Source organism: Benincasa hispida, chromosome 2 (assembly GCF_009727055.1).
Source record: "Benincasa hispida cultivar B227 chromosome 2, ASM972705v1, whole genome shotgun sequence".
In the NCBI taxonomy this organism is placed as follows: domain Eukaryota; kingdom Viridiplantae; phylum Streptophyta; class Magnoliopsida; order Cucurbitales; family Cucurbitaceae; genus Benincasa; species Benincasa hispida.
Window position 1 is genome coordinate 41,794,129 of NC_052350.1, and position 11,616 is coordinate 41,805,744.

At 32.1% G+C, this 11,616-nt stretch overlaps 1 protein-coding gene across 1 annotated transcript; it reads right to left on the bottom strand.

Moving 5' to 3' along the window:
- Positions 1-606: 606 nt before the first annotated feature.
- Positions 607-3,884, bottom strand: LOC120070748 (phospholipase A1-Igamma3, chloroplastic). Its single transcript, XM_039022624.1, has 3 exons — positions 3,073-3,884; positions 1,930-2,488; positions 607-1,292 (listed from the first exon to the last, which is right to left on the bottom strand). The coding sequence occupies exons 1-3, from the start codon at positions 3,660-3,662 to the stop codon at positions 849-851; spliced, it is 1,593 nt and encodes a 530-aa protein (XP_038878552.1). The 5' UTR covers positions 3,663-3,884; the 3' UTR covers positions 607-848.
- Between the last annotated feature and the right edge of the window lie 7,732 nt (positions 3,885-11,616).

An 11,616-nucleotide genomic window follows, 5' to 3' on the forward strand; every position in this document is an offset into this window, starting at 1 on the left:
TAATTTGAAAGATTATCATGGTAAACTTCCCATGCTTATTGATTATAGCAATATATGCATCTTCTTTCATAATATTGTCCTCATTATTTTATTTTTAATTCAAAATTTAGTTTCAATACTTATTTTTGCTCATCAAAGCATAGTTAAGTGAAAAAAGAAAAAGAAATCTCTTTTACATTTATTTGGATTAATTAATTTGATAATAATCATATTGTCAAATATTTTCAAAGCATAGAAGCTTCTATTACTTTATGTTATTGAAAGCTTTTATTCTATTTGTCCAACTTTTTTTTTTTCTTTTAGATTAACATGGTGTGGAAGATTTGAATCCTAGACTAATTTGATGGAAGACATATATTTTGTCAATTGACTTATGTTCATTTTGACGTGTTTAAACATAGTTAAATTAGGCATTAATATTTGATTAATTTATACTCAACATTTATCCTCAAGATTATATTTTTATTATATCCCTTGTTATTTTGAATATTATAAATTATGACGATTTAATTAATATAAATTCAGTCTCACAGCTTTAAATTATGCATATACAAATTTTGGATATATGCAAACATAATATTTGGTTATAAATGAAGACATCCTTCCTATACAAATAAAGACAATTGATTGGGTCAAAAGGCCTTCTAGAAGTAATATTCAAAAGCAAAATAGTACCATATATTCTACTCCTAAACAATACACCAAACAATTCACACAATAATTTACATTTATTGAAACCAAAATAATGCCACTCCTCATCAATAATGACATTATTTAGACAAAGCCATTCAACCTACTCTCCATAATACAATAAGGCTCTATCATTATTTTGATTGCAAATCCAAAATCTAAGAACCAAAAACTTTGAGAGCTTGTTGAAGGTGGTAGGCGGTATTCGATGGATGATCCTCTAGTCTTGGCCGGTCGGGCACCACCCATCGCCCCTCACTATTTCTAACCATCCCTTTATTTTCGTCCTGTCGCCAACACGGTGGCACACCGTACTCCTTTCTCAAAAAGTCACAACTCTTATTCACCAAGGCTATGTCTCTCTTTGTCACTAGTCGAAACTTCCGCCCCTTACCATGGTATCCGTCGATTAGGTGTAGGTGAGCTTCGAGATTGTGAGCACACCCAAGATCGTTTGTTGGCATTAGAAACGGACTGTGTGTGTGATCTAGTGCAAGTTCTGTGCCAACATGAGCATAGCTCCACGGAAAAGCCATGGCTTCTTCCAAATATTTTTGGAACTGTAACTTTTCATTGGCTATAATGCCTGGTACCATTGGAACCTATTAGAAACATGAATAGCAATAGACATTCAGGGTTATCTTCAAAAAAAAAAAAAAAAGGTTAAATTACAAATTTATTCCCTTTTATCCCTATGATTTATAATTACAATTTAGTTTTTATGGTTTAATAAAATTCTCATAAATAGTCCCAATAGCGCATACTCTTTATGAGCATTTCATCAAATCATAGAGACTATTTACGAGGTTTTATCAAAATATAGGAACTAAAATAAGTCTAATTTTTAAAACCATAAGGACTAAATAATTTTAACTTTCTCCAAATGATTGGGAACAAATTTGTATTACTGCATATCAACCAAGTGAGGAAAAGTTCTACGAGTTATACTTCTTCAATCTGCAAATGAGATAGAATGTTAACAGAACATGAGTAAAATGTATGTCGCTAAAACGTGTGTTTAGTTTAATTTTTCAAGTAGTTAATTTTGAAAATAAGTTATTTTGAGAAAAATTGAAATATTTTGTAACCATTCAAAATAGCTTTTAAAATGCTATCGAAGTGTATATTAAACTGTTTTTATAAAAAGAGTTTAAATAAAATTGACTTTTCTAAAAAAATATTTTTTTTCTCTAGTCAATCAAAACATGCCCTAAACTTTGGAGTTTAGTTGATCATAACCTTGTCATGAATATTGATCACTCGCAACACTTTAACTCCGAGCTCCTCACACCGGGCCTTAAACTTGAGATTCCCGACTCGAGGACCAGCAAATGAATAGACAGTGATCGGAACTGCCACGGGGCGGCTACCGTTGCCTCGAGCGACAACGTTCAGCTTCATCTCAGCTATATCATAGGCTGTAATCAAAGCCAAAGCAGCTCCAAGACTATGGCCAGTGACAGTAATGCTGATTTCTTCTCCTCCCAATTTGCAATACTGTTCAACAAGTCTTTTAACTTCAGCTAAAATCTGCTCACGAGCTGAAAATCCACAGTAGTCGCAATTTTCCTCTTTCATGGTGTACAAATCATAGAATCCAGATTCGATCTTAACCAACGTGTCGTCCAGGATAAAACCGGCCGGTCGGAGAATGTCCTTGAGGTCATGGATCCATTCAAGGTATGTTACAGTTCCTCTCCAAGCTATAACAATGTCACGGCGGCCGAGTCGTTTGATCTCATTGGCATCGGTGGCAACCGCGACGTAACCCATCCAATTAGCATGTTGACTCCAAACTCTAAAAGGTTAAATTATATGTTTAATCTATAAACTTTTCATTTTATATCTAATAAGTCTTTAAATTTTAAAAAATGTTAAAGAGGCAGATCTTTAATCTTTCAATATCTTAAATAGGTCTACAGATTTTCTATTTTCTGTTTACATATTCATATTATACATAAAATTTAATTTTGTACCTAATAAACTTGTGAATCTTAATAAATACTGTTGAATATGCATCAAAGACCTATTAGTCCGGAAATTAAAAATTCTTCAACTTATTATTAGATTAAAAAAAAAGAAAAAAATGACAATCATAGTTAGACGACACTTTTTAAACCTCTAAAACCTATTAGAAACTTTGTATTAGTTTAGGAATCTATTTGACACAAATCTACCAATTCAAAAACTAAACTTATAAATTAGCCTATAAATCAAACATTTATTAAATTCATAGACATATTAAATACAAAATTGAATTGTTCGAAGACTTGACTAAATCAATACTTCTTATTAATATTTTCCTAAAGTTGATAAACGTATTAAAGAGAAATTTGAAAGTTCAAATACTAAATTTCTAATGAACATGGCGTAAAAGTTCACCTGTTAGAAAAATTTCTGGATTCACCATGTGTAAAGTTGGATTTTTTAAAGAAGTTGGGGAGATTGATGTTGGAAGTTGCATAGAGATATCTTGTGATATTATAGCCAGCATCAGGCATGAGAAGCTTGTGAAAGAATTGGGAAGCTTGGTACTTGCAAGTGCCACAATACTTGGAATGAGGATCAAAGTCGAAAGAGTCATAGCAAGCTTGAGAGAATTCACCATAACGAATGATTTCTTTACGAAGGTGAAGATTCAAAGGGTCAAGAAGGCCTTCCCAATTGTTGAACCCTTGAATGTCTCTCCAAATTTCACTAAGTGGTGGAGCAACATTATTTGCTTCCATTGTTAATGCTTCATCTTCTTCATCTTCTTCATCTTCCATTGTTGTTAAAGAAGGTGATGAGGATGAGCATTTTGAGGTTGGAACAATGAAACTTAAGTGTTGTATTGAAATAGGGTTTGTGGGGAAAAGGGAATTGTTGTTATTGTTGATTATGTTGTTGTGAAGGAGGTGATATGTGGTGAGTTTTGTGGAGATGGGAATGGTAGAAAAATGAAGAAGACAAGAAGTTGTAGCCATAGACATGGGAAAGGGGTTTGAGATCTGAAAATTCTAGATTTCAGGTGAGAGAGAGGAATTAATTAATGGTTTTGAGAAAGCGAGAGAGAGAGGTCTAAAAGTGGATAGAGAAAGAAGATGGTGAAGGAGAGAGACTAGGAATTGTATTTCAAAGTTTTCTCTCCCTTTTTTTCTTTTCAAGAGTTGGAGTTGAAAAGGCTCAAAACATCTAATCTCTTCATTGATAGAATGCATTAATCAAAATGGAGTTCGAAAGTTGTAAAAAGAATTAGGTTCAAATTATAGTTATAGATAATTCGTCCAATTTGGACATACACTCTCCTAGCTAATTTTTTTCTTTTGAAACAACACAAAAGGATTGAGGAGATAATTTCCTCACTTATATATAACATTGATCACTTCTTTTCCTAACCAATGTAAAACTTTGTTTGTCTAACATGTTCATCAAATTAATTTTATTTCAATTTTGGCCAAAATTTTTAACTTGATTCGAGATGAAATATAATTAATTAATTAATTAATTAATTATCTTGAGTCTTTGTTTATCCTCTATGATAGGAACAATGATCCTCTAAACATCTTCATAATAATATGATATTCCTTAGACTAAAGTATTCCTATGACTTTGAATTTGGTTTTATCCAAAAGTTCTCATACTACGAATCTTTCTCCTATCTAGCTAATGTGAGACATTACATTGGTCATTGATAGGGATGAAACACGTGCCTAAAATTGAAACTTTTGAAAGATAAAATTTCTCAGTCGCTAGTGCAAATACACACTATCAAATAAGTAATAAATAGTTAGCATTCTAAGTATCATAGCTAAGGGAACAAATGTAACAAAGATTTTCTAGTGTAACAAAGATTTCCCTTAAGAAAGCAATTAAAAGTAACTAGAAAAATAATTTGGATACTTCAAGGAAAATGACATTTTTTTTATGTTTTGAACTTTTAATTACTGGACGCATATTAATTTCATGTTAGAATTTTTGTGTTTGCAATATCTTTTAAGGTTGGGGTGGTTTTTGGTTCCTCGAGATGTCTTTCAAGTTGTCCTTTGGGTTGTTGATTCTACTAAATATATTTTTCCTTGTTTGGAAAAATTTTGTGAATTATTATGGAAGTTTTTTTTCCTTCTCTGGACTTTGTAGATTATGGTATGATACTGTCTTTAACAATAGGTTTTAGTTATAGTTATGGTTCGATTGTTAGCTTTTCTAGTATCACTCATTAACGAAAGATAACGAAACCTAATGAATGGAAATACATTAGGTTAGATTTGGCCAATTTAACTTAATGTTCTAATCAATCCATGGGCTTAAATGCGATTTAGGAATCAACATCCATGTTGGTTTTTCCTAGAGAGTCTGTCTGACTTTCCTAGGCAGTCGATTAAGCTTGATAATTAGATAATCCATGAACTTAACATGATAAATCGATGAATAGATAGCCTAACAGCCACTTAATCGGTGAAGGTAGTTTTGTGTATCGCTTTTCTCTCTCTCTCAACCTATCTTATTTTTTGCACTTTAATTTCTTGCAATTTAGTCTTCCTGTCAATCCAAACTCAAAACCACCAATTTTTACTACTTTCCAATAACCAATTTAGGTTAGATTTTTTCTTAGGCTTCCTGTGGTTTGACCCGATCTTGCTACTAAGACTACTTGTTAGTCGAAGTGTTAGATTGTAAATATAAATATTATTTGATTTATAGAAAGCTTCTACAACTTTCCATTCATTAGAACTCAAGAGTATCAATCTATAGACTGTAAAGTTGTTCGTGAGAGATGAGCGTGGGATCTTGTTAAAATCATTCATTACATCTGTTGAAGGGATTCACACACTTATATGGGTCCTAAGTCTAAGAAGTGAAGTGTTCTTCATTTGAGATTGGAAAGATAGATGTTGAAAAGGGAGTCTTCTACTTAGAGCGAGCCTAAGTGTTCAATCACTAATATACTTATACTTAAGGGGAACCTAAGTTCCATTGCGATGAAGTCTCACACTTAAGGGGAGTCTAAGTAATCTTGTAGTAAGTTAGGTTCTATGTATGTCACTGTGATCATCATTTATCTACAAATAAGTACAACATTGTAAATATTGAAATTTCTATTAATGAAATATCTTTCTTGAGCACATGCTCCTAGATGTAGGTGGTATTCCACTGAACTGGGTTACAAAACCTTGTTTTTTTTTTCCTTTTATTATTTGTGTCTTTGTTTCACTTATTGTTTTTAGGATTGCTGTAAAATTATTTGTAATAAGTTACATTGTGTGTTAGATAACTCTTCTTTTATTTGATATCAGAGTGGGTCACTATTATCTTTGGTGTTTTTGATCCGTGATTCTTCAAATGGAAGGAACCAAAGAAGGTGGATCTACCACACGCCCTCCAGTGTTGGATGGAAGAAATTATTCATATTGAAAAACTAGAATAACTACCTTTTTGAAGTCTATTGATCATAAGACTTGGAAATCTGTTGTTACTGGATGGACTCCCCTACAGATTTCTCGATGCTATCCTTAATGGTGTGGGCAAGAATATTTTCACTTGATTAACACATGTGTTTCAGCAAAGGAAGCATAAGACATTTTGGCTATGGTTTATGATGTAACATCAAAGGTAAAAATGTCGAGACTTCAGTTGGTGACCACTAAGTATGAAAATCTAAAAATGCTAGAAGATTAACCAATTGTTGAGTTTAATGTTCATCTACTTGATATTACTAATGAATCTTTTACATTGGGTGAGAAGATCTCAGAAGAGAAGCTGGTTAGAAAAGTGTTTAGATATTTGCATAAGAGATTTTACATGAAGGTGATTGCTATACAAGAAGCACGTAACATTGCAACCATGAAGGTTGCTAAACTATTTGGTTCTTTACTTATGTTTAAAACAGGGCAATGTAACGCATAACATTGCAATGTTTCCCCATTACATTGTAGACCCGAGAGTAAAAAAAAAAATGAGCGTACAACACTCCGGAAAGATAAGCATGCATCACTTCGTCAAATGAGACAGCGTCGCAACGTTGCTTCCAAGCGTTGTAACATTGCGACAATTTTTATAAAAGTTGCTTTCCACTGAGTGTAGGGAGGAGGCTGGTTTTAAAGTTTATTTTAGGGGTTCGTCAAGGCCTCCACAGGGACCTGAGATATGGGCAGAGACAACAAGTTGGAGCTTCAAGTGAGTGGAGATTTGAAGACATCGTTGGAGTGTGATATCGAATTTGAAGATGACAGTCAAAAATCGGACTTACATCTTCTTCCCTTTTTAATTTTCTGTTTCTTTGAATTTGGGTGTATCATAAATGGTCTAAATTTATACTATACACATGAATGACTAATTTGTAGGTCTAAGATTTATGGTTTTTGTTGTTGGATTATACTAAATTGGTTGTTTCTTGGAATTGATTGATTGCATAATTATTTTAGCATGTCTATTACTTATCATTTTGAATGCGTGGTCAATGTTTGAATGATGTGTACTTGATTCCTTGCATGAGGGAGAGGGTATTATGTTAGATTGAACATGATAAATTGTTAATCGAATATGCACGAAGGTGATAGAAGATTAATAAGGATAAAAAATAGTGAATTTTAATGCTACAGTTAATTAATCATTTGCTTAAAAATGAATTGATAATTAGGTGTTAGAAAGGGTAGAGCTCAAAGGAGGATACCTGGATTAGAGACTCTTAGATATGTAATTTGCATAAAATCAATCTAAGGCATAAACAATCATTCTAGTTGATCCACCAACGCGACCATAACCCTAGGGTGTGTCTTAGCTTATTCTCATCCCAGTGCTATCTTTTATTTACTTTCTAGGATTAGATTAGTTAAACTCTCATCATACTTCGGTTCCCTAGATAAAATTGGAAGGATCCATAGCTAGAAAAGTTAAACCAATTTCCCAGAGGACGATACTCAATTTCTTGATTGTTTACTATATTATAATCGACGTGTGTGCTTGCGTACATCAATTTTTTTGGCGCCGTTGTCGGGAAATTGTGTTTTGGTTTCTTTTATTATTCAAGAGATGTGGCTAATTTTAATTTAGGGTGTAAATTAATTTTGTTTATTTTATTTTTTTTATTCAAGTCTTCTCTTGGTTGATTCCTTATGGTGTTTGCTTCACATGTCTTACAATAATTTTGGGTGGACTTATGGGTTTTACCAACCTAGGTAAGTTCCACCACCACTATCGATGCCTTTCAACCCATACCCTTATCCCATCGGTTATCCTTCCCATGACCATATGAGTTATTATGTTCATGCAACCCCAATAGAGGACAAACCATCATTAGAGGACCAGTTAAAAGAGTATATCCTAGAGTCCAAACTTAGGAAGTTTTGTGTATTTGAGATGGAGAGATTGGATAGGATAGAAGCTCAAGTGGTCGAGAATGAGGCAACCCTTAAATGTATATAAGAGATCAACTTAGTCTGATAGTTGATGCATTTAGAGCCTTGTATGAGGAAAATTTTTCTAATGCCACTGAGGTAGGGAGGTCTACTATTTTAGATTCTGATGGTGAGGATGAATTGGAAGCATTAAAGTTACACCAAGAAAGAAAAAGGAAAAAATAGAAAAAGGAAAATAGTTTTTGAAGAAGATTACTCCTCCTTTGTTTTTATGCTAGCTTAGGAAGTGAGTAAGCTTAGGTACTTCATTTGTGACACTGTCATAGTTGGTTGTCTCCATGCACCCTATAGTTGGCAAGCCAAAATGAAGATGGTGTGTCTTGAGAAGTTCTTTTGTTTGAAAAAAGAAAAAAATAATAATAAACTACCAATCTAATTGTCTTTTTGCTACACAAACGAATAAAAAAATTTCTAATGAGTTTCACTAAACCAGACTAGGGAAAAAACTATAGAGGTTCATTTAATACCAATGTTGAATGATGTGTACTTGATGCCTTGCTTGAGGGAGGGGATATTGAGTTTGATCGAACATGTTAAATTGTTAATCGAATATGCACGAAGGTGATAGGAGATTAATAATGATAAAAAATAGAGAATTTTAATATTGCACTTAATTAATCAATTGCATGAAAGTTAATTGATAACTAGGTATTAGAAAGGGTAGAACTCAAAGAAGGATACCTAGATTAAAGACTTTTAAGTCTGTAATTTGCATAAAATCAATCTAGGGCATAAACAATCATTCTAGTTGATCCACCAATGAGACCATAACCTTAGGCTATATCTTAGCTTGTTCTCACTCTGGTGCTATCTTTTATTTACTTTCTAGGATTAGACTAGTTAAATTCTCATTACAGTCAGTCTCCTAGATAAAATTAGAAGGATCTTTGGATAGCTAAAAGAGTCAAACTAATTTTTCAGTTGACGATACTTGGTCTCTTGACCATTTTACTATATTATAACTCGACAAGTGCACTTACGCACATCAAGATTTTGAAGGGGAAAGTACTGTGTACTTTTGCTTGTCTTGTTATTTTTATCCTACTATGCATGTTAATTAAGAAAATTTATTTATGCATGTAAATTGATGAATATTTTGAGTGGTTGAATTTTGGAGAATTTTTTTTCTGATTTTGAGTGAGAAAAGATGATGTTGTGCTTTAATTGAGAAATTCTATGAGTATGTGTTGATTATGATTACCCATGGGTTATTCTAAATTTGTATATTAGATGATTTGCTATGGAAAAAGGAAAGAATATTCCTGAACTAAGTTATCTTTAAGTCCCTCTTTGAGTCCATTGCATATATGAGCACGTAGCCATTTTCTTTTAGATTCTTATTAGTGAAACATGTGTTTACTTGAATCAATCAGGTTGTCACCTCGAGAGGTCTTGAAATGATTTAGAATATTCTATGTATTTTTTTAGTTCTGCTACTAGATTGTGTGAAAAATAAAAGTATAATTGAAAAAAACCAGAAAAATGAAAAAAGGAAAATAGTTTTTGAAGAAGATTCCTCCTCCCTTTTTATGCTAGCTTAGGAAGTGAGTAAGCTTAAGCACTTCAATTGAGATACTGCTCGTAGTTGGTTGTCTCCACATGATCAATATGGATCATATTGTCTCTAACGCTTACAACTCATGTAGCAGTTACAAAGTGAGCCGTATTCTAATATGCACAAGCGCACGCATCGAGTTATAATATAATAAAACGGTCAAGAGATTGAGTATCATCCTTTAAGAAATTGGTTTGAATCTTCTAGCTATCCAGAGGATCCTTCTAATTTTATCTAAGGGATCAGACTATGATGATAATTTAACTGATCTAATCCTAAAAAGTAACTAAAAGATAGCACCAGGGTAAGAATAAGCCGAGACACGCCTTAGGGTTATGGTATCATTAGTGGATCAACTAGAATTATTATTTATGTCTTAAATTAATTTTATGCAAATTACAGACCTAAGAGTCTTTGATCCAGGTATCCTCTTTCGAGCACTACCCTTTCTAACACCTAATTATCAACTCATGTCATTAGAGCTTCTAATCTATAGGTCCATAAGGCCTCATTGCTAGCTCATGAAGGGTTAAATAAGAATCAGTTAATTTTGAATTAATTTGAATTATTCAAATTAAATAAGAAAATTAATTGTATATGTTATAATTAATGTAATGTATATAGATACATTATAAGGTTAATTTTGAATAAGATTCAAAAATATATTTTATATTATGAGAGATATAAATATTTGAATAAGATTCAAATATTAATTATATGAATAAGATTTATATTAAACTATAGGTTAAAATTAACATGAATGATATTCATATTAAAACCATAGGTCATATGAGAGAACGTTATTTGAATTTGATTCAAATTAAATTAAATATGTGATATTTAATTTGTTAATTAATTAATTTTATTTAATTATATATATTAAATTTGATTTAATATATAATATTATTAGTTATTTTAATAAATTAGATTTAATAAAATTAATTTAATAATATAATATTAAGAATAACTCTCAATTGAAAATTTTATATTTTCTCATTCGCAATTGAAAATGAATTATATAATATAATATTAAGAATATCTTCCCCTCTCCCTTTCTCACATGACATGTAAAAAATGAGAAGTTTTTTTGCAGGAGAATTTTATATTTTCTTTTAGTTTTGTGGCTTCCAAAGATCTCTTTGCAAAAATTGATCTCTCAAGACTTCTCTCATATACTCTTTCCCTTTCCAAATCAAAGAGCCCAAACCTTCTTTGGTTCTTATTCCTGAGAATAGCTAGGAAGTCCGTGATGGTGTCCCAAGAAGATTTGTTAATCAAGAGGAAAAGTTTGTAACTATTCGTGGGGATTTGTTTGGAAGAATCTGAAGAAAAAGATGGTCTTCAAAAGTTATCTTTTTCTTCCTTAAATTATTTAAGCATGTAGTAATTTAATACTGTTTATCCTATGATTCTATATTTTTTTTCTTTGTTTTTGAGTTTCCAAAACGAATTTCATTGGCACAAGGCGATCATTCGGTTCCGTTGAAGATTCAATTCCTTTACCAATAACAAAATGGAAAGTCAACCTTTCTTAAAAGGCAAGCAGAAGATTGAGTTTACTAGAGAATAGAACCATGTCCTTAAGGATGAGTCAACTTTGTTGAGACCTACTACGAATCAAAATCTTATTAGCATTTGAAGGGTTTTGGATCCGTTATTATTGTGGAAGAAGTGGTCTTCATACGTTTTTCCTTTCATCTTCATGGATGTCTTGACAACATGTCTAGGTCTTTCCCTCCTCAAAGAAAAATCGAAGTTGCTCATGTTATTCCAATAGTCAGACAAGAATGGTATGTTAAAAATATGGCCGCTAAGTGTCATGTTGTGCTGACATCTTTTTGGACATCCACTAAAGATGACTAATTCTTTGATACTAGAAGCTCCAAACATATTACATGGGAAAAGAACTTCATTTCTGCAAAATTATAGGATCAGGATATGTTACATTTGGAGATGGTGCCACTAGTAAGATCA